This window comes from Erpetoichthys calabaricus, chromosome 2 (assembly GCF_900747795.2).
Source record: "Erpetoichthys calabaricus chromosome 2, fErpCal1.3, whole genome shotgun sequence".
Classification (NCBI taxonomy): domain Eukaryota; kingdom Metazoa; phylum Chordata; class Cladistia; order Polypteriformes; family Polypteridae; genus Erpetoichthys; species Erpetoichthys calabaricus.
In genome coordinates, this window is record NC_041395.2 from 213,766,558 (window position 1) to 213,791,280 (window position 24,723).

General features: G+C 36.2%; 1 protein-coding gene across 1 annotated transcript; it reads left to right on the forward strand.

Annotated features, from left to right (window-relative positions):
* The first annotated feature begins 47 nt into the window (after positions 1 to 47).
* LOC114644361 (RIIa domain-containing protein 1-like) lies at positions 48 to 19,571 on the forward strand. Its single transcript, XM_028792501.2, has 4 exons — positions 48 to 482; positions 7,243 to 7,319; positions 9,668 to 9,714; positions 18,646 to 19,571. The coding sequence occupies exons 1-4, from the start codon at positions 402 to 404 to the stop codon at positions 18,708 to 18,710; spliced, it is 270 nt and encodes an 89-aa protein (XP_028648334.1). The 5' UTR covers positions 48 to 401; the 3' UTR covers positions 18,711 to 19,571.
* Positions 19,572 to 24,723: the final 5,152 nt, after the last annotated feature.

Here is a 24,723-nt window from a genome sequence, read left to right on the forward strand (position 1 = left end):
CAAGGGTTAACTGGGCGTTTCCATTCATTCTGTCAACTGGTGTTTAAAACTGCAAACTTGACGATATCAAAGCGTAGTTTAGCCTTAAGAGTGAGAAGTGCTGTTGTAGTTACGCCATTGATTAGCATACTCTGTTAGGATTAAACTTAGTATTGGGTTTTAGAAGTATTTACTGTTTTTCGCACCTTTTGTAAATTTCATGTAAATCAAATAATTACAGCTAATTATAAACTGTAAGTCTGCCAACCTAATGTTTAATCACCAGAATAACATTTTTATTAATTGGTCGCCTATCCCGAAAATTTCGTTAGATGTACCAGTTGCTTCTGTCACATCGTCACGCGCCTCCCAGTTGGCTTTGTTTCCACTGTCACAGTTATTAACACAACCGAAAAGGGCAAATGGATCTGAGAAGAGCAATGGAAGCGCGGGACATCGGCGCGCTAAGCCAAATGCAACAGGAGCAGCTTGGCAAGTTCAAGGTGAAAATGAATTTTCGTTATAAAGGTTTAAAGTGGAGACCTTGCAAGTGTCCACACCAGCACTAATGTGTACGCTAAATTTTGTGCTGTAAATTGATATGTGTGTTTAATATTAGCCACCAGGTTTTATCGATCTTAATATTGTGTTCTTATTCTCTCGGTATTGCTTTTTTTTCTTCCTTTTCCTCTGAAAAGATCATAAACACGATAGAGCTTTGTAAAACAGGCCGGTGGCAAAATGCAGAGGATACACCCCCTTTATTAAAATGTTATATGCTGTAATTCGTTTGCCCCGTCACCTTAACTGCTTGCGCTCAAAATAAAAGCAGAAGTCACTTCTCAGAAAAGTGAAGGTAGTTAAAACGGATTTCTATTGGAGGAAGTGTGCTAATATTGGGCAAAGCGAGGTACTCGCTGTCAGGATAGCACAGCACTCACTAGATGCTTGTTTAATGTGTGCTCAAATTAGTGGAGTTACGACTGCTGGGGTCCCTTAAGTAAGCTGACAGACGAAAGATCACAAGATTTCAAACAGGCACATAACGTTTGTTTGTTTGTTTGGTCCATAAACGGGTACAACTTTGCGTAGATCATTCACTGGCATGTTCTTTATCACGTTTTCTGATGCTCAGTTAACTCGTTTGATTTTTTTCCTATATGAAAAGTAAACATATGTGCCTTGCGCCCACTTACTTTTTCAGGTAACTAAAGGGCGTCAACCGCTGTAGCCATACACCTCGCAGAATCTCGGGTTCAAGACCCGACGTGTTGTGTCTAGAATTTATTCGCACGTTCTACACAAATCTGGGTTTTTTTTTCTTGTAAAAGCGAGTGTTTGGCAATGAAGTGTGCGAGATGTTTATTACGAGCGGGTATGCCCACTCCTGGGTTGGTTCCAGGTTTTAGCATGAAGCTACTGAGATACGAAGAGTGAACAGCTTCGTGCGTTTTTTAGAACTGCTAAACGTTTTTGCTACTGAAAAAATGTTTTTTAAACAATTATTGGAAATTCACAGCTTCTTCCTCACATGTGTGATAAACAATATTAGATGAAATGCAATCGGACATTCAGAGGAATCCTAAGTAGCATTTCCTTTCAACACCGCTCCATTCTGTGGCTTTCCTCATGTTGTCACTACAATAATTCTGTGGTGGTTGTTCCAAGTTTTAATGCCGGTTAGTAAACCAACGTAAAGGTTCCGCCACCTATTGAATAGAAGTGAGAAGCAGAGACTCGAGAAGTATACCCTAACTTTTCGGAAGGGCAGAAGTCTTAAGTTAGATACCACTTTTTGATTTTTTTAAGATTTAAATTTTTCAAAAAATATTTTCTTTATACCTCGTATGTAGTTCATTATATTAATATATTATGCTGCGTTCCATTTACTTCAGAATTTGGATCTCGGCTAAATGTTTTACCCATTCCAGGACAATAATAATTACACCAATTTCTGAGTTGAACACTAACAAATTACTTGCCAGTCTTTACCTAATGCTAATTTGGAACATGGGAACATATACTTGAAATCCCTGTATGTCCCGGTCTTTGATGTGTAAGAATCCATAATGCTGTCTTTGTACATATTGATAATTTATACAACTGAAATACATTCTGCCTGTTCCTTATTTTTTTCTTGATTAGTGAAGTCCACCATAGATAATGACAAAAATCATGGAAGAACATCATGAGTTTAATATTTTTCATTTTGTTAATTTACTCCTTTACTTAAACACCCCTGTTATCTTCAGGGCTTTCCATAGTGAGCTCATTCCACACCACAATGCATACAGAGAGGGGTCTGATACTTGAGTGGTCATTAATAACTGGACTTCTTTGTTAATTTCCAGGAATGGTTGAATGTACAAGGGTGAGTCCAGCAAGTGACTGGCATTCCATCCAGTGTTGGTTCCTGCCATGCACCCCTTTTTTGCTGGGATAAACATTGGGTTCCTGTCAGCCTGTACCTGAAAAAGTAGGTTTAGGAAATATATAGTTTATTAACCCTCAGGTATTCAGCTGCAATATAAAATATTTGAAGCAGTATTTTAAAAGAATACAAAACCCAAGAATATTTTTTTTATAAGTTTCATACTATGTGTTGTTTGTAGTGATGTCCAAGAAAACACTTTAATCTCATGTTTTTGTGGAGAATGGAAGTAAAATCATTTGTGATACACTGGCCATCAATGGAGGCACTCATTAAGCAACAGCAAAAATACAAAAATGTCCAAAAAAAAAATCTTGGATTGGTCGTGCCTCATAATCCACATGTCCAGTATCTAATCGTTTGCTCACAATGTCCCAGATATATGTATTTTTGGCAAAAATATAGTAAAATAAACCATATCATTAGTATATAAAGTGGAATTTCTGGCTTATAGTAAAACTGAGTTTGATACAACTTAGACTTGGATACACGTGAGTATGCGTAAATGTACACTCCAGTCAAATGGTGCTTCTTACCCTGTGATGCAAAAGTAGATTTGAAAACAAATGAAAGGATGTCATAAGAGACCAAGGTAATTTTAGTCTTTTTGTCAAAGATTTTTTAAAAGTTGCACATTACCTAGAAAAGGTTTGTAGGACCCTATTTTTAGTTACCGTATTGTGGTTTACCAGCCAGGAACCTAGAGACATTTTGTCTTCTTATATAAACCTTGTAACATGAAACCTTGATAGATTAACAATTGTAATACTTAAAAAGCATGCTTACTAGGGAAACTGATTAAATAAGTGTACTGTACACAGCCTGATAAGAGTAACCATGTACTCGCTTATTATAATCATGAATGATTTGTTCCACTATGTCTTCTCTGTTGCATTGTGCATACAGAAGTAAAAAGTCAACTGCTGGCAACAAGGAACTTTCAGAAGACCTACGAGACAAAGTTCAGAAAAAGTACTAAATACAGGATACGGATTGTGATGAAATTTCATGGATTCTAAGAAGTTTTTGGATTGAAGTCAAGAAAAAGGCTTATGACAACAATGAGAACTTGCTATGAACAGGATATTCATCCCAAATGAATGACTGAGCAGGGGAAGACTTGACCACCACAGGTATCCAGCAACAACTTTCGAATGACCTGCAGTCTATTACATCAAATAACATTCAGCGTTTATATCTCATGGTGTTCTCTCAAACTTGCCACAGTTGTAGGGCTGTGTGGAAAGATAATGAAAAGGAAACCAGTACTCACGGAAGCTCATTTTGTGTTATTGAAAATCAAGATACTAAAGTCACACATGAAACCGAGTTTGTCATTTGAAAAATCAGTTTTATGTTTCTGTTGTACAAGGAAGGAAAGAAACCAAAACTCAAAAAGCTCATTATGTGTCATTGGAAATTAAGGGTTAGAAGCAACACAGGAAACAGCGTTTTAATTTGAAAGACCAAGTTCATACATCTATTGTGAAGTTGAAAAACTTTGCTTTTGGCAAAAAATATAATGGAGCACGTTATCCCTACTGTAAAACATTACAAAGATGGGCTTCAGTTCTGGAGGAGTTTCTGTTTAACTTAGCTGGGAAGTGGTGTTTGTCATGACAGAAGAGAGTGAAGTACCACAAGTTTTAGAAGAAAATCCGCAACCTTGGCTGCATAAGGCAAACACTTTTAATCCATTCAGGATGAATGCAGACCTGAATCTGAATGAAAATCATGGGGTAATTTGAAGCATGCTCTCCAGCCGCATACCCTCCAGTAAATAATTTTACTGAGATTGAAGAATTCTGTACTGGAAGAATGGGCAAACATTGCCACATCCAAGTTAGCTGTATTGCAGCAGACCAGTTGTAACATAATTTTAGTTTCAATTCAAGTGAATAGTAGCATAATGGTTAGAGCAGTGGTTCTCATTACTTTAGGATACCTTGGGCAGATCCCAGACTTGCAAAACCCTCCTGGGTTGTCTTCTGCTTTGTAAATGATTCTAGTTAGGCTCTGATCCTCATAAACCCCATAACTCTGTTATGTGGGCCTAGGAAATAAATGGATGAATGGTTTAATTACTGGGCTAAATAATACAAAAATATAGATGCAAACAGCAGTGTCCAAGGGTGCATTATGCAATTTTGTTCTAATTATACTTGGTCAACTGATATCATGACCTGCTTTGAGAGTATTAGAGTGCTTGTGGGTGAGTTTATGTAATCCAGTATCACATCTACAGTATATCAATGAACACTTGGGATTGGAATGAATGAATGAATGGATGGATTAAAGTCCTGGGGCCTCATGTATAAACAGTGCGTATGCACAAAAATGTTGTATATACTCGTTTCCATGCTCACATGGAGATGTATTAAAACTAAACTTGGCTTTGTAAATTGGCAGCACCCAGCATCAAAGCAGTGTTATCTGTTTCTGTGTGGTTTACCTTTTTTTAATTTTGCATCCATGACACGGGCTTTAATTGCATATCATTTACAAATTTAAGGCATTTGATTTGTAAATATTCTGTCACAATATAATGATACACTAGCCAAACTCTTCCAACTACCATAGCTGCTGCTGTTGTTAGAAGACATTGCAAATGGAAGAATTAGAAGAGAGCGCATATTTACAGATCTTACTGATTTCATGTTCCATGATGACGACTGGCTTCTAAGTCGATTTTGATTTCCAAGAGCTATCCTCTTGGAGCTGTGTGCTGAACTGGGGCCAGCTTTGCAAAGGCAGACTTTGAGGAATTGTGTTGTGCCTGCTCCTTTGCAAGTACTGTCCACCCTCTGGTATTTAGCCACAAGAGCTTTTCAACTCAAACTGGCTAACTAATTGGGTATTTCTTAGTCATCACTGGAAGTCTTACCATGCCAGCTATATGGGATTGTATTATCCGTTTGTCATCCAGATATATAAGATTTCCTTACACTGTGGTTGAACAGGCAAGCATCAAATCACAATTAGCAGCAACATCCGGTTTTCCAAATGTAATCAGAGTGGTTGACTGCATGCACATTGCAATAAAGGCACCTTCAGAGAATGAATTTGCTTATGTAAATAGAAAGCACTTCCATTCTACGTATTAATGTGCCAATTATGTGTAATGCGAAATTGCGAATTATGTGTAATGCGAAATTGCGCCTCATTAATTTTGTAGTGAGATGGCCTGAGAAATAAATAGTAGTATTGGGAACAAACTTGAAAATGGTATTGTGTGTGATGGGAGGCTTTTTGGTAAGATAAGACAAAATTGTAAGTTATCTGTATGATGTAACCTTATAACATGATTACTTTGGTGACCGCACATTCACCCCATTCGCCAACCCACTGACTGAACAAGAGGAATGTTGTAATGACCTCCACTCTCGGGGTTGGGCAGTTGTAAAATGCTGGTTACAAATATCTCGGCAATAATTGCAGCAGCTCGCTGCTCTAATGGTTTGTGCTCCGGAATTCTGCTACCTGCTTCAGTGGCATTGACACTTAAGACAGTGGGCTGCGACTTGCCTTTTCACGTTGACTTCTGACCACTTCTTTTTTTATTTTGGGCACTGAGCAACTTTCTGAACTTGAATTTTTGAGTGCCTCTGCCATGCTGTGCCACTCCATCAATTTCTGTCTGTTGCTTATACAAGTGCTTAAACCATGATATTACGTTTTTCCATGCGTCCACATCACTGAGCTACGGAAACATATTAGGGCCACGGAGAAGAAAAAAAAAATACAGACACAGTGAAGAAAAAAAAGTGTATGTCGAGAATAAAGTAGACATGTTGACTTTATTCTTGTAGTTTATTTTGTCACTAAAGTAGAACATCGTAAACTTCATCTTAAAATCAATGTTTAATTTACTAGATTTTCTCAAACCCCGTCATAAGTAATGTAGCACATTCAATGCTTTGTGTTAAGTGTTCCCCGACCCATGTTAATCGGTACGTGCTTCTTAAACTAACTTTCTCTTGCACTGAGAGGAGACACAGGCAGCGATCGCCACACAGAATACATTAATTTCATGATATTCCTGCTCTCTGAACATTTAGAATGCTAAGATAAATACTTGATATCATTTTCATGATTAAATGAATTAAAGCAGGTATTAAACATGTGGGTGCATGGTTATGTGGAGGATGCACTGCTGCCTCACAGCGAGGGGGTCACAGGTGTACATTCAGTGAAGAGAACCTTTTATGGCAAGTGTGGCAAGGCTTCAAAAAGCTGGATGTAGGAATGGGTATCCATTCAACATTTGCATGTTGAAAACTACTTGAGAGCCTGGTTTAAAAAAGAAAATAGGTAAATACTATGAAATAAAGTAGTGCTAGTCAAATTTGTAGTTCTAGCTGTATTAAAAATACTACCTGTGGTACCTGTCTCGGACAGGTTGAAATGTTATTAATCAACCTAGACCTCAGTGTGAACATTTGCTGTGCATCATCTGTTAGAAAGTATTACAGATATGTAATGTAGTAAAAAAAAAAAAAAATGAATTTGTGATTCCAACAGACGGTACTTGATAAACATTTGTATAAACAAAATGCAAAATGCATTACTTCAAATGTTTGTCAAGTGCCATCTGTTGGAATGATAACTGCAATCCATTTTATTACTACAATATGTTTTGTAATACACCATCTGTTGGAATATCAGAGACATAGCACCTGGGTTGATAGGGAGTGAAATAATTAGCTGCTGCTTCTACTGCTTATGTAAGGCTAGGAGTGCCTGTAGTTGCTGCACTGCTTGTGGTTCTGTATGCTTTGTTTTTCTTTAATATGAATCTCCTAAAAATAAACTTTTTTTTTTTTTTTTTACAGATTGACACAAGAATTGACAATGAGAAATATCTGCGCTCTCATCCTGAAGTGGAGATTTTATTAGAGGAATTTCTCAGGTAATATTGCTTTTCAAAAAAATAATTGACTTTCATTTCCTTTTAGGCTTTAATTTTTTTTTTGCTAAACCTTGTGTATTGCATAATACTTGGAATGTTTCCTTAAACATTTCTACAATTATTACTTTTTAATATTATATTTTCCCATTCTTTCCATGAATCACAGTATTTTGAAATTGGCAATTTAAAAACAGTGCTTCTAATTTCAGATTAGTTGAAATTTTCTATTTTACACATTTTTTTTAATCTCTCTGAACTGTGCTGGATATATTTAAATGTTACATCTTTAATTGTTAATGTGCTCTATACAAAGGGCTGACATACCACACAGATTTGGTTACTTCATGAATCCAAGTCTGTTTGGCTACTCTAAAAAGTGAATTCAATAAATTAATTGACAACTGCAATTATTTTGTATTTAAAATTTGTGTAGATGTGCAGTGGTCTGCACTGCTGCTTCACAGCTGCAAAAATCTTAAGTTTGATCCCTGACATAGTTGCTACTTTTATGGAATTTTAACATACTCATTGTGCTCGTGCTGTTCCCTTCCACAGTATTTGATTTAGATTACCTGGCACTTTATTATGTCCTAGTCTTAAGTGTACAATATGGTTGACTTTTTCATAGTTATCTTTGGACTTTTGCTGCCAGCATAAAACCCTGACTCCATAAAATTGGACATTTTGGGCTCACCAGATAATTGGATGGATGTTTAATTAGTTAAAACTTTTCAAGTTTTTATATTTCCTTAGGATAATTTGTGAAATTCATTGATAATAATATGGTGTGTCATGGGCCCATGCTTGACTCCCACATGGTCACTGTTCTTGCACATGTACCCCCTCTGTCTCCTGGTTTTCTATTCTAGGCACTCTGATTTCCTCTAATAGATTAGATTGATCGGCAATCTAAATTTGTATATATGAGCGAGTCTTCCCCACAAATTGCTCTTTATAAAAGTAAAAGTAATGTTATGAAATTCTTTGATATTAATTTTTTTTTAAAAGTCACTTAAGTCAGTGACTAAAGCCAATGTCATTTTGATAAAAAAAGAAAAAACTAACTTCTTTGTAGAAGGATTGTTTGAGCACCGTATTTGTACATAGTACAGGAAAGGCGCACAGCTTTACAAAGCCTTGAGAAAGAGATTGCACTATTATTGGCAAATTATGTTGCCATGCCATGTGTAAACAATCCATACTTGCAGGAGACAGGAGCAAATGCTCAAAACTAAATACTCTAAGGACATGGAATTAGATGGAGATCTTCTCAGGAAAACAGGTAGTTTAATAGGAGACACCAGTCTGATATGTGGCAGCTAGGAGATCTGCATATATTCATGGGTCCCATCAGTACATTATGGTAGCATAGACCTTTAAAAAGAACTTCATTACCAGCTGGCAGAGTTCTAAAAGTAACACTTGAGGATTCCTACAAGACTTTGCTGACCCCAGAATTTATTACTGGGGTGTTCCAAGGGATAATCTCTGACCAGGACTTAAGAGACCCTTCATGCCCATTCACGGTTGAGCCTGGAGTCAAGAAGTAGGATGGCAGGCGTTCAATTGAAGGGTGGCAGAGGGGCTTTGAGAGTAAGAGTGTGGAAGGTAAGAGCAGATGGAGAATAAAGTGGTACTTTGAGGTTGGAAACTAGACAAGCCCATTTTAGGAGATAGGGTACCAGACCCTTGTAGGAAGGCCAAGAAAAGCAATTCAGAGAGTTCTTCCTTGTGTATTTTATGCCTTGTGTTCTCCAATTTTTGCTATTTTTTATTTTGTGTGAAATAAACCTTTCTTTTGTGTACTTTTAGCTGCCTTAATGTATCCATTTCTCTGATTACAACTGTTATTCTTAATACTTGTGGAAAACCAGCCCCTGAACACAGACAGACAGACACCAGAATGTCCAAAACGCACACATTTTATTTTTAAACAGCACCACAATGTCTTCTTCACCAAGTGTGGTGGAACTGCAGCCCTCCAGGGTTCCATAATCATCTGGGCGCTCCCTGGCGGTGGCCACAGGCCCCAACAGGGATGAGATTCCCAGCTCTGTTCCGGTGGCCCCCCCAAGCAGACAACGGCAGCTGCCCTCTCGTGGCCCAGGGGAGGTATTGTCCCTCTTGTGGACCGTCCAGGCGTCCTGGCTGGGTAGGATCCCCAGCCGTCTGCAACATACTGTAAGTTGTAAAACTGTAATATGTCTTTTAGGATGAACATAAATATTTTACCAACCCTGTCTTTTCTTTATATTGATATTACTTAAGCAGTTACAGTACTAGAATTTATAAAACTCAAATGCAAAACAAATGGTAGTAGCCAAATTTTATTTCTGTGTTTTGTCTAGAGAGGTATTTATGAAGAGACCTGAAGATATTCGGGAGTTTGCAGCAGGTAAGATAACGTTTATGTCTCCAAGACAGTATTTGGTAAAATATTTGCTATTATGATTAATATTTGTTTCTTTGCATGGCATTGTGTAACAACAATGATGTTACTGTATTTGAACCCTTGCCTGATTTGCAGCTAAACTGCCTTTTAAGTGGACCTTGCTTTTTTTCTTTTTCCTTCAGGTTCATGAGGGTGTTGTCTAGGACTGTAATTTCTTTAAATGGTCCACTGCCTTGTTTTTAATTTGGCAAACATGTAATCTAATGTCCTTACCTTTTGCTGAGATAGGCTGAATCTGCAAAATCTGCCCCAAGTTGATGTGATTGATCTACAATTTTCTCAGTTATTTTATTCTGATGTCAAATGGTAATATGTTTTTAATTTTTAAGACATTCTGTGTCACTGTCATTTGGGTGGAAATTTCAAAATTGTACAATATGGTGTATTTCACACAAAGCATAAGTTGTCTGCTACTCTGTGATACTGATTAAAGTGTATTATTTTGTCTTACTGTATTGTTTTTGCACTAAACTTACCAGTTTTTGTCTAGTAGGATTTAGGTTTTGTTGGATAGTTGTGTTAGACAACATGTAATGCAGTGTTAAATAAATGCATATCTTGTGAACATGGTGCAAAGAAAATGGAAGAAGTTTTGTTTCAGGTTTCTTAAAATGCATACAAATTAAGACTGCTGTGTACAATGTGCATGACTGATGTGGGAAATATGTAGTTCTCTTCACAGTAGCCCTTTCTGTATTAAAATAAACAGATTGATTCTCAAGGCCATCTACAGGCAGTGGTTTGCGGCATAGTGTGTTTTTTGTTTTTTTTAAAGACTGCATTCTTGGCTTAAAAAAGCTGCTTATGTCAAGGAAACACCTCTTCACTCAGAAGCAGCATGGGGTAGAGCAAATTAGTAACAATGTGAAGCTATGGATAGGAGAAGCACAATACATAAACTGTATGTGTAATCTGTGTATCATGGCTTTACACTATTCATTAGTGCTAATGGGGGAATCAGAGTGTTGTATCATTTCATAAGACTGCTTATTCTTCATAACACCAAGCAGTGACAATTTGTATGTCTGGTACAAGTGACATAGGGAAGTAATGTCTCAAGAGTGGAGTATTTTTTCAGCATGTTGTTTATAAATGGTTATTTTGTAAACTATAGGTAAAACAAATGTTCATCCCCTGAGATCCTGGTTCCATCTGTGGAGGTTCACAGACCAAAATGGTATGGACTGTAGAGTACGCTCTCCTTTTGTCAGATTGAATGTGAGCTTTCTGATTCCCTTTTTGTCCTGGTCATCTATAGTTCACTTGTTACTGGCTTTGTCAACATGATGTTGGTTACGAGGCCATTTTCCAAAGCATGTTACAAACACTTCTTAACTCGGTGTTGCATTATATCCACACTGTCTTGCATTGTATTTAGAAGTTACATTTTTTTCTCAAAACAAGTAGTAAAGCACAGGCAAGGACATTTTCTCAACAAGAGGCACTATTTAATAATGCTTGTCTTATCATGCATAAATGCAATTTTTCAAACATTTTTGAATTCCACTTTTAAAATTAATCTGGAATTCACATATCTTTTTCCCAGTAATATTTCAAAGCTTCAATGGAAATTGATAGGCTGATACTTGTTCAGAATTCATCTTTTGTGGTTAGGAAATTGCTAGGATCAAAACAAACTGTCATATCTTCTTTAAAACGGTTTTAGAATGGAAATATTAACAGACATGAAGATATTAAATCTGATGCTTCCACATACAATAATGTAACACTTCTTGATAAAAGACAGTTTCTAGTGTCCCTTGCATTCCTTCCACTTGATATGTAAATCTTATTCTCTTCTTTTCACCATTTTGGTTCAGTCAGTTTGGAGAGCTATGCTCCTTATCTTTATCAAAAGGACCAGGAGTCATACTGTTATAATACTGTTTTGTATTATAAAGTGGCTGAATTAGCTTTATTGATGATTTTGAGAATTATGAGGACTTCAAACACTCCCAAATGTATAGTTCTATGCTCAAGACTAAAGAGATTTATTTTCCTTAATCTGTCAGAGGACAACATGTTCTTCAGTCCAGGGATGCACTTGATTGCTCTTTTCTAGAAAGCTTTTAGAGTCACTAATTTTTATTTGTGTCCACATATAATGCATAAACCACCCACTATCTGCATATGATACAAAAAATACCTACTTCCAAAACTCCCATTTAAAAGCATTGGCTAGGTTTCCAAATAAATGTCTTAAAATAGAGAAATGCTCTGGGTGACTTCAATGACAAAATAGTTTGCTGGTTCAGTTTTACTTCTGAGAGGTCAGCTTATATATTTTTGTATATTTTCTCTTTCACATATGTGGTAATCTTTCCCTATTGGTAAAATAGATACTTAATTTGCCTTATTGAAATGGCAGTATGATTGTTTGCTGGGCAGCAGTTTTATTAATCATCCTGCCTGTAAAAGCAACTCCATAAGCAAACCTGTTTGATAGTAACTCATTTCCCTGGCTGCTCTAAACCTTACCTGGTCTGTTAAATGATCTTCACTTCTCTAGAAATGAATCAAAATGGAAAGGAACTCATCCTGTAGGCCATTATGTGTGTATATATGGTAAATAAACATGTACTCTGTGTTTGCATCACACTAAACACAACTTCAAGGATGTATTCCTCTTCTTTTCCCACTTCTTTGTGTGGTCTGTATGCTCATTGAACCTTTTCCAAACACCTCCTTGTCAATGAAGCCCTTTTCCTTCAGATCTTCTTTTACTTTACCCATCCAACTCTGCTTTGGCCTCCCTCGCTTTCTCTTCCCATGTACTTCAGTTTCAATCACTCTTTTGCCCAGATATTGTCTCTCCTCACCACATGTCCATACCACTTCAACCTGCTTTCCTGTACTTTCTTGGATATCTCGTCCACTTTTGTCGTACCACAGATTATCTCATTTCTTAGTCTGTGCTTTTTTGTAACTCTACACATCAATTTTGACATTCTTATTTCTGCCACATCTAAGTTCTTCACTTGTGCTCCCTTTACTGCCCATGTCTCAGCTTCATACATCATTGCTGGTCTTATGACCATCTTAAAAGCCATATCTTTAGCCTTTGCCTTGATTCTTCAATCACACAATACTCGTTGACACTTTCTTCCAGTTGTTCCTTCCACACTGCACTCTACAGGTTATCTCTACGTCTAGTTTTCCACCTTGTGCTACCACTGATTATAGATACTGCAATTCATCCACTCTTTTCAATTGCACTCCCTGCTGGATAACTTCTGAATCCTGGTCATCATTAAACCTCATATACTATATTTTTTTTTTCTTCCTCCTGTTTATCTTCAACCTTCTGTCTTTCAAAGCCCTTCTCCATTCCTCCACTTTCCTCTCCACTTTTCTGGTGGTACACAACACAATTTCATCAGCAAATATCATTCATCCAGGGAGATTTATTTTTTATCCCATGACTCAATACATCCATAACCAAATCAAAGAGGAAAGGACTTAATGAAGATCTGTGGTGCAAACCTACTCTAACTGGGATCTTGTGTGTTACCCCAACACTGCTTTTTACCTTACTACCTCATAGACGTCCTGGATAATCTTCACATACTTCTCTGGTACTCCTTTCTCTCTCATGTACCTCCAGACCTCTTGATGTGGCACTCTGTCATAAATCTTCCCCAAATCAATAAACACCATAGGCAGTCCTTTTTGTTTTTCTCAGTGCTTCATTGTCATCTGTTTCAATGCAAAGATTGCATCAGTTGTTCCTCTCCCTTATTAAAGTAAACTCTCCATCAGGTACTCCTTTCAAAAATGTAAAAATATAAACTGCAATTATCCATAGACAACATTTCCCCCCCCCAACCCCCACCCAAACACAGCTGACAACTAACAACAATGCAAAGAATACAAATTTTTTCATCACCCAATTTACAATCTGGTATTTATGAAAGGTCTTCAGTTACCAAAAGCATATTTGGGCTAGGCTTTTAATTATTATATTGTAAAATACTAGTGAACACTTCAACTAAATGCATATATATATTACCTGTAATTACTTATTTCAATTTTCATCTGGACTGGAGTTACATTTGCGTCTCTCCAAATTCAGGTACTTTTCCAATCTGAACTGACTGCTGGAATATTTCAGAATGCAGCTGATCATAGGGAATTTGGAAACTAGTTTTATAATACAGTGTCATTTTATTTTCAGTTATTGTTCTTTGTGTGTATTATACAATGTTTTCTGTTTATGATCCTTTTCTTTTAATATCTTTAATTTTTTTTTCCACTGGTAAAATCCCATCAATAATTGTAGCTTGGTGTCACAATCCGTCCTAACCCACTAATAGCTGTGTTTGGTGTTCTTCCAGATGGATTTGAAATAGATAAGGACAAGCAAACTGTGATTGCATTCACTACACTTTTGGCATGCAGACTGATTTTGTTAAATTGGAAGAATCCCAACTCTCTTCTAATAAGTCAGTGGGAAACCGATATTTTATATTATTTGAAATTGGAAAAAATCAAATTCTCAGTTTGGGGATCTGTACAGAATTTTTTCAGAACCTGGCAGGATTTAATCAATAATATTTTAGAATAAGAAGAATTTTCTTTTCCTTCTCCATTTATCTTTTTTTGCCCTATTAAATTCAACACTTTAGGCATGTTTACAGGCCTTAAGTATTACTCCTTTGGCCATGCTGTCCTTCTCGGGGGTGGGGTTTGATTTGCTTTCAATCCTATTTTTTGTAAATATTTATCTATATGTATGGAATCCATCCATCCATTTTCCAACCCGCTGAATCCGAACACAGGGTCACGGGGGTCTGCTGGAGCCAATCCCAGCCAACACAGGGCAGGAACCAGTCCTGGGCAGGGTGCCAACCCACCGCAGGACTATGTATGGAATGATTACAATAAAATTAATAAAAAAATAAATAAATAAATAATAATTGTAGCTTTGTTAATCTCAGGTGCATTGTGTAACTGACACACATCTGAACCTATTGTATAGTAACTAGCTATGCTTACCTTCTGAACACTGGTTATAGAATAAATGTAAAAATAATTGATATGATATATGTAAAAAAAAAAAAAAAAAAAGTTAAATTAACAAATACTTTGTTTGTTTACTTTATAACAAATGTAGAAAAGGTTTAATTTAACTAATAAAAATCAAACAATATAATCAAATATACTATGTATGACTTGTATATCAAAATACTCAACATATAATTGTATAATAAATGACACCAAAATCTATTGCTACCAATATTGCCTGCAATAATCCCGTTTTTTCTAGTTCTTACTCTATAGGACCTCTCTATATACCATGCTTCTTTTATCATTTATTACATTCTTCAGCAGCTATTATCACCTTCACATGTTGTCTTCTCTTGACTCTGCATAAAGCCACGTATTTGCATGCCCTTTTCTAATTTCTGTACCTGATCCTTTTTTGGCTGTCTTAACCTCTCTTACCGCACATGTACCTTCAGCATTTCTCCTACACCTCTTCTCCTTATCATCACATTTCTCAACCTCTTATTTTAGGCATACCCTCAGCGTTCCTCTTATGCCTTTTCATGATTTCCTTGTATGTCTCAATCTCACTTGCCCACTGCTTCCTCTCTAGACCGCGTTTCTGTGAAGTCTGCTTCTCCGATTCTGTCATTTCGATGCTCCTTGCTCACATCCTGTTTGCTTTTTAACTACCACGATGGACCCTAATTGCCCAATATGAAAACATAATTTGTATTCTTATGAATACTTTTCATACTCTAAATCAGTTTGGCTTGTGCCATGTTTAGTATTTAGCAACCCAGTGTTGGTTGGTTATTTGCCATGTTGCCATTGAAATGCTCCATTTTTAACTCTTCTTAAAAAAAAAAAAAAAATGTTCACAATCAGGAAACTTTTAAACACTAAAGTATTGTGTCATCATTCCCACCACTGAGCCACCAAAGCCAGACTGAGCAGTTGGATTACTCTGAGAGACTGGACACATGCAAACACGCAGTGACATTTTGCTATGCAGATATGGGTTCAAGTGTTGGATCACCTCCTTGGTACACCTGTCTGTTTATAACAATGAAGAAAAACAAAACATTAATGTAATAACAAAAAATTGGCGAGTGCCATTTCAAGTGAAATGTTGCCTTATTTAACACATTTCTTCACTTTCTGTCTCTGGTCAAGTAATAGACCATATCTCCATGTGGCTGTAATATCTGTTCATGGCCTGGAAGAGGCAGGGCTGTTGAAGTGGGGCGGAAGCTGATATAAGTGTCCTCCAAGCTGGGTCCGTCTGGACTGTGGTGAGAAAGAACCCTCCCTGGGGCACAATCGATAACCTTAACAGAGTGTGTGTGTGTGTGTTGCGAGTGTGTGAATTGGAATTCCAATCATTTCTTCTTTATTAAATATTTTGTGTGAAACATTTAGAATATTCATTAAATAGTACTGGATAATTGTTGTTTTTCCAAGCTTCCATAGGACTTCTTTTAGTTCCTTCTATAACCTTTTACACACTATTTTTGATGCTTATTTTCCCAGCATATTTCTAAATCTCTTTGCTATTTTTGTTTTTCTATTTGTCCATTACATATTACAGTATTGTTTGCAAGTGTTAAAATCCAGCTTTGCCTGAAGAAGGGGCCTGAGCTGCCTCGAATGCTTGCATACTGTAATCTCTTTATTTAGCCAATAAAAGGTGTCATTTTACTTGTCATTGCAACCATAATTGCGAAAGAAGTTACTTTAACTAGAATAATACCAAAATGATCCTTTAAGTAGTAAAGATTTAAAAGACAAATTTTCCATATTGTAATTTTTGCTACATTTTTTTTTATTTTGATCTCTCAAACACACAGTCCCCTTTAAATGGCTCTATACTTCTTTAAGGATCCTTATTATCTTTTTCTTGTAGATGTAGTTTATCTGTTGTGAAAGGCTTTAGTGGCTGAGAAAACTAAAAAAAAAAAATATATATATATATCTTGTGTGCACTAATCCTTCATCTGTGCGTTATGACAGGGTATTAAGTTCACTTCCTTTCTGGTGCTGGAAGAATCTAAGTGAAATATAACTAATTTGATTTCAATGTAAATGTATCTACAAGTTTCCAGTATTTTTGCAAGGCTGCCAGTGTCGTTTTCCCAATATTAATTTCACATAGAGGATCTTTACCTGTCCTCACCAGCATTTTTTGGTAGATTTTTTTTTTTTTTTATTTGCTAATATCCTCTTTTTTTATATTTCCATTTTTCTTCTAATACTACTTCGGCCAAAGTTTGATCTGCTGAAGTGAAAATGATCTATACACCAGGATATTTCATTAATTTCTTAAATGTTGCCATATTTTAGAGAATTCAGTTTTCAAAATCAATGGAGAGCAGACTGAATCAGATAAGACATTGCAGGTAGGCCTTCTGTCTTGCAGTCCTTAGAGCCCTGCTGGATTTCTGGCAGAAGGAGATCAAAGTGTTTGCTTGGTCTTCATAATAATAATAATAATTCTTTGCATTTATATAGCGCTTTTCTCAATACTCAAAGTGCTTAGCAATTGCAGGTTAAGGGCCTTGCTCAAGGGCCCAAAAGAGCAGAGTCCCTTTTTTTGGCAGTTTTACGGGATTTGAACCGGCAACCTTCCGATTGCCACTGCAGATCCCTAGCCTCAGAGCCACCACTCTGCCTGTGTTACGTGCAATTATTTGATGACTTCCGTTTTTGTGTACTCTTTAAAGACATACAGATAAGTTAACTGGCTAATGTGAACTCGGAAGGTGTGTATTTGTGCTCTGCAAATGGCTGAGGTTCCATCTTTGGACTCATTATACACCTTTAAAGCCCCAACTAGGAGAAACGTTATCTACAGGGAATAGATAGTAATATAAGATGCACAAAAATATTATCTATGATGTTACTTCTGTAGTCCTCTATAATGCTGGAAAATAATGTTGTATTCCTCTGCCTGCCTACTTATTTCTGCATTTGCAAATGTTAACCTGACATATTAAAGAAACTATATAAAACGTTATTCTAATAATGGGAACTTCTTTTATTAACTGGCTTCATTAACTGCTAATGTTATATTGACAACAGTTTCATTAGTGTTTAAAATAGTTTTTTGGATTGTCATCTGAAAAGACACCTCTACTAAAGATGTTAAAAATAAACATGTACCACTGTTTCAAAAAAAAAAAAAAAGTCAAACTCCCAGTATGCATACATCATGCCAGTTCTAGTAATATTGCAGAGGCATCGCCCGATTCGTAAGGGCATGGGATGTGGACCTGAAGCTGGAGATGCAAAGTTTTTCTTAAATACCTTTTTCCAAAATGTATTACTGTGGTATGATTACTACTGACTGAATAATCTAAGCTATGCTCATTACTGGCAGCAGCCAAGATGACTTAATGCAAATTAATTTTTCTGTGCTGACGTTCATTTCACCGCACACACACACACACACACACACACACACACGTAAGAAGCATTTGCTCATACAAGAGCTTGCCCAGAATGAATACATACATTGGAGCCTGATGCAAGACGCAACATGAGCAATGCACATCAAGCAGTAAAATAGCACATAGTATATAGTAGTATCTGTTTGATATTAAGGTATCAGACATAACATAATTGCCAAGCCAACAAAACTCTGGTGTGCAGGAATAGATTGTTCATTTTGCTTATTTTTGCCTCACAGGCAACATTTTAAGTTTGGGTCAATAGCACCCACTAGAGTGATATATAAACTGATATATGTGGTTCCAATCATACATACTTAACCTACCCAGTAAAATTGTTGAGCCTATGTGCACTGAACATTTTGAAGAACTTAAAGTAGTAGTGTACACTTCAATATCATTTTCAATACACCTAATAATCTTCTTCTTTTCTTTTCAGTACATTTCACAGACCCAGACCTGCCAGAAAGAATTAAGAGGGAAATGGAAGAAAGAAAAGAATGAAACATTTTCACATACTGGAGTTGAGCACAGTAGAGACAGAATTGCTAGCTCTCTATCCCTGCAAGCAAAGAGATACTTTAAGCATGAATTTGTAAATATTGTAAATAGGCTCTAATGCTCAGTCACAATTGTACAATAGTTAGGATGCATATAAACTAATGTAAAATCTAAAACAAATTGTTCAACCAAAAATTCAAGTCTTCCACACTTTGAGCATGACAGATTTTAATATCAATGACAGCAAATGAAAATTTTTAAAAGACAATTGTTTCTAAAGTAATAGGACTATTAACACAGGAGCTCTCCTCCACAGTCTTCTATGAGAATACTTATCACTTTGTGCTGTCCCCAATGCTCCAGAAGTAAAGACTTAATTTTTAAATTTTATTTTATGTACTGCACGTCCTGTTTATAAGCTGATTTTTTTCAGTTCTACAGATAAAGTTGAGTGCTCTATTTGTTTCTTAGGGATCCTTTTCCCTTTTGCATTTTTTACTGTATGCTCTTTTGTTGTTCTTCCTGGTACCACCCGGTGTCCTTTACTATTATTCTTAAGATTGTAGATAGAAGAAAACAGGCATTCACATCACACAGATTAGTTTGCCAGAATATATTGTGCACATTTACTTGGAAGGTCATGTAGCCAAGTGGATTCCCAGATATTTAGACACGTTAAGACTTAAGAATAAAATCTAAAGTAACATGTTAAACTGCTAAAAGAGTGAGGAGAATGCAGAGAGTTCAGCCATGAGTAATCCTCATAAAGTGTTATTGTATATAAGGAGAGTTGATTAATGACAATGTTTATAAGCTTACCTTTATTCTTTTTTGTTTAAATAAAGTTGTTCTTTTTGAAGATTTTCTGTTTTTTGTTTGATCGTGTACAAAAATGAGGTTGGAATAGTATCAGGTAATAGAGCGTGTAATTTTGTGAAAATGTGCCTATTTTCTCCATATTAGGTGGGAATGTCACCTTTAATTTTTTTTTGAGATAAAGGTTTGTGCTTTCTGCCATTTTACCAAAAAAAATTTTGATTTTTCTGTTGATTTTAATCAGGTTGCAACTTTACACTTTATGTGCTATGGTCTCCATCATTGTTGATGTAAGTTGCGCTACTTAAGATTTCATTAGAAGGTTAAGTTTTGTAATTATTTTGTTTCCTTTGAAAAATCTGAGGGACAATTCACACAAGTACTTCATTCACGAGTCACTCAAACATTTCATTTGAATTATGACTATGACCCTGAATGCAGTATCTTGGATGTGCTTTGGTTACTTTCAAGGGCTGAGGTGCGTCAATGTAGACCTATCAAACTGTTCATATGCTACTGGTTGGTATTGAATTTGCGGATAGTAGGCCTGACCCAGCATTGAAGAACTGTTGTGTGTTTTTTCGGCATGTACAAGATTTCCTAATAATCATTAGTATAGGAAAGTCCTTTTATATCCATTCATATTCTAGCTCTTTTACCGAGTTCATGGTCTTGGAGCACCTACAGGTGCTTGACCAGATATTATTATTACTTATGTGTCCAGCCTCCTACCTGTGAAATTTAATGGCTTGCTTGGTCCTCGCTCAGCCAGAAATACGTCTTAGTCAATGATTGGCTTCAGACTGCACCATCAATGCAGGAGACCGAATGGTAGTCAAAATGTTTTTGTTTGGAAAGCCTTTTTTAAGCACTTGCTTTTTAGAGTAAAATGGAGTGAAAAGTTCACTGGATTGAAGCTGGCATTTAATGTAACTTGAAAAAAATGTTCTCTAATGAGAAGGCATAACACTATTGTAGGGTAAGTATTTAAACATTCTTCACTTGTGTTTGATGTTTACACATAATGCCACCTATTGTATATTTATTTGTAATGGAAATACTCCTTTTCTTTTTGATGCTGGTTGCATAAATTGCATACAATTTTATAAAACAGTCATAAAGTCAGCATTGCACTGTTTATTCTTTCCATGTAGTAATAAATCTTGGGTTCCAGTGTTATCCCCACATTTCTCATTTGCATTCTGTAGCAGCACATATCATACAAATGTGTAGAGATTTATATAGCAACATTCGGTCGTGGACAAAACTTGAGAATGACGCAAGTATTGGTTTTCACAAAGTTTGCTGCTTCATTGTTTTTAGATCTTTTTGTCAGATGTTTCTATGGTATACTGAAGCATAATTGCAAGCATTTCACAAAGGTTTCACTCACAATTTTGCCAAAGAACACAGCCATGAATAAAGAATAGTACCAAAACATCCTCTGAGAGCAACTTCTCCCAACCATCCAAGAATAGTTTGGTGACAAATAATGCCTTTTCCTGTGTGATTTAGCACTGTGGCATAAGGCAAAAGATAACTAAGTGACTCAGAGAACAAAACATCGACATTTTGGGTCCATGGCCAGGAAACTCCCCAGACCTTAATCCCATTGAGAACTTGTGGTCAATCATCAAGAGGTTTGGTGGACAAACAAAAACCCACAAATTCTGACAAAATCCAAGCATTGATTATGCAAGAAAGAGCTGCCATCAGTCAGAAGTTGAATGACTGCATGCCAGTGCGAATTGCGGAAGTCTTGAAAAAGAAGGGCCAACACTGCAATATTGACTCTTTGCATAAACTTTTATGTAATTGTCAATAAAAGCCTTTGAAACGTATGATATGCTTGTAATTATACTTCAGTATACCATGGAAACATTTGGCAAAAAAGATCTAAAAACACTGAAGGAGCAAACTTTGTGAAAACCAATATTTATGCCATTCTCAAAACCTTTGGCAACGACTGTATATTATTGCATATGGAAGTGCCATGGTGTTAAAGGAAAATGTAATAGCAATCTGCAATCCAAATCCCATCCACTTGCTTTCATTTTTTTAGCAAAGTTCAAACCTATAGTTTTAGTTTTCTTAAAGGATTGTTGTTATGAAGTTGGAAATAAATAAAAGTAAAAAAAGGGGGTGAAAGTGATTTGGAATTTGTAGTGAAGCATTATTCTCAACATAGAGGCAGAGTTCAGAAGCAATTTGAAAAGATGAATTTAAGGTGTATAAGTAAATAAACAGACAAGGTGAAGGGTTGGTGTACCTCCACGGTAAACCCCTTTTTATAGTCAGGCCTATTAAGCCAACAAAAAGAGGTAAAATAGGACAGATGTGGTCAAGGATGCTAAGTCTCCAAAGTGTGCTTCTGGAGGGTTGAAGTGTCACCACCAGGCACAAGTTCTTAAAATAAATTCCCACTTCTGGATTTGTTGGTGCTTATCTATATTGTCCAGGGCACAAGAGATGGGACTTATGGTCCTGATGTGGGGATGACATCAGTAGTCGTCTTGTTTCAAGCTATGATGTCTGCGGGTGAATGGGAAGAAGAGGTTAACAATAGTGCCATCACTCTCTCTGAATGAGAAGTATATGTGTTCTGAGAGTTCTGAAGATGTCCCTAACCAGGTTACATCATATAACTTGGAAGAAAGAAATAAAGGGATGCTGTGTTCAAATAACATGTGTTTGTGGAATTACTTTTGGAGTATGGTGCGCAATTTCTATTCCCACATACAAAAACATCATATCAGCAAAGGAAGGTATGTTAGAAAAATAACCAATTGCATCCACTGATTAAAAACCATGTAGACAATAACCAGGAGGCACTTCTTTATTCAAAAGGCACTGGGAGTCTTATAACTATTACTCAACCAAATAAACATGACATACTGACCTTCAAGTGTCCATGCAGTGCAATGTTTTATCATGTGTTGTTATCACTTTATGAGACGTGACAAGTTGTAATTTTTCATTTTTAAAATCTGATAGAAGCCCATTGTTACATGGTACACATGCAGCAGAAACACATAGTATGCCCTAGTATGGTACAACAGTGTTTCTCTAGTATGATGTTTTCCAATAAGGAACTACTTCTGTCCTAATTTATGTTTTGCTTATTTATTTTTTTGCCTTCAAAAAGGTGCTGGTTTATATTTATGTTTAATTGGTTGGTTTATGTTAGCAGGTGCTCATTCTGACAGTGCAGGTTCAACTGGATGAAGTAAATTCTTGCAGGCTATTCTTAAGCCTATCTTATTATTCTGGCAAAAATCAGGACTTGTAAGGTATGACCTTTGTGTCTCTCTCACTACTAAAATTCCTTGGCTACTCAGTGACTCATTTTCCACATGTAAAAACAATTTTACATGCCAGCCAGTCATATATTTTAAATTAACATGTTGGAAATTGTTTATACTGTTCATTTGGATTTGGTTGTATTTTTGTGCTTTCGAGTCTATGCTGCATTTCTTTCCATGCCAATTGTTTACTAGACTATATATAATATCTTTACTGATCAGAAGAGTGCATTTTGGAAACTGCCCTTGTCCAATCATCTCAATTATAACCGTTGGAGAATTTGCATGTTTTTTGTGAAGCAGACCATTTTCCTCATTATATGATTTGCCTTTTGTCTTAACGTCCTGCTACTTGTCAGACAGTCTATCAATCCTGTGTCTGCAAACACTGTTTTGTCTTGTTCCTTTTTTTTTAATTTAAGTTTAAGATTGTAATAGTACATCATGATGTGAAAATGAAGTTTTGTGGTATAGTGGTAAGTGCTGCTGTCTTAGAAAGTCCAGGTTCAAGTCTCAGCCCTGGCAATCTGTGCAGTACACACTACGTCTTCCCTCTGTGTTTGGTCAGGATTTTCTCCAGGTACTCGGCTTTTCCTAACATTTCCCAAAGGCATGCAGGTTGGATTAATTTGTAACTAAACCAATCCATTATTCGGGTGAGTATGCCGAGGAGTAGAATGATGTTCTGTCCTGGGGTAGTTCCTGGTTGGCAGCCAAGTCTGCCAGGGTCCACTTTTGCTCTCTTGCTACGTAGCCAGATTTAGTAAATGGAAGTGCAGTATGAATTATGACTGCTGGTTGAGCCATTGGTTTCCATTAGAGGCAAAGAGAAAGCATATCTTGGGGTGGTGAACAAAGCAACTCTGAATAATAAAGGAAATTGTTACGTACTGATAACATAAGTATACTGTGTATTGTCATTATACCAAACCCCTGGTGTTTGCTCAAAGTTCTATTAAAGAATCAAGTGTAATTTTCAACTAATTAGAAGAATTGTCAATGCTTTGTTAAATGAGAAGTTATGAAGATGCAACATAAGAGGAAATTATCAAACTTTGTATTGCAGTAAACCTCTATAATTCTACAGTGGAAAATATACCAAATACACCAAGGACTTGTAGAAATATCTTCTGTGAGAATGAAATGAAATTTTTAACTAGTTATTGAAAACATGTGTTGTAAACACTGTGTCAAAAATATAGTAATGGAGCTATCATATAGTGGTAAATCGGAAAATGGTGTGCTATTCATTTTCCCAAAGTCATACAGACAGAAAGTATACCATTTATTTTTATATAGCAGATGTTTTCTATAAAAGGCATTACCTAATTAAAGGGAAATTGTTTGAATTCATTGTATGGTAACAGAGTACTGTTGTATTTAAGGACTGGTTACCAAAATGGCTATTGCAATTTTTCCAAAATGCTACATTTACAAGGCACAAAATATACCCTGAACAAAGCAGTACATATTTTTTTCCATAAATCAACTGGAATTTAAATAATTCTGGGGATGTTTCATTGTACCCTTTATGAAACTTATAGTAGTAAAACTGTTGATCATTTAGTACACATTGGCATTTTTTCCAACTTTCCGATCTACATTTTTACAAAATTCATAAGTACAATACAGTAGTAAACACATTTGACAAAAAATAACTATTGTCAAACTTACATTAATGAAAAGTTTGCAAATTTTGCATTTCATTTTCATTCTTCTGCAAGAAGCAAGTTGACTTTGTAAACTTGTTGGTAGAAATTTAGACCATAAAGCAAGGGTGATCAATGTCATGTTCATCCCGGAGGGCTCTGAGTTTTTGTTCCAATTGAGTTGTTTAGTTAGACACCAATCATTGCCAATTACGTGTCTTACTTAACATCATGAATTGTTAGTGTTTT

Bases quoted from the DNA above. Each gene is read 5' to 3' on its own strand.
- LOC114644361 (XM_028792501.2), top strand. From the start codon at position 402: ATGGATCTGAGAAGAGCAATGGAAGCGCGGGACATCGGCGCGCTAAGC. The intron at 7,320-9,667 runs GTAATATTGCTT...TGTTTTGTCTAG, and splicing joins TTATTAGAGGAATTTCTCAG to AGAGGTATTTATGAAGAGAC. The intron at 9,715-18,645 runs GTAAGATAACGT...TTTTCTTTTCAG, and splicing joins TATTCGGGAGTTTGCAGCAG to TACATTTCACAGACCCAGAC.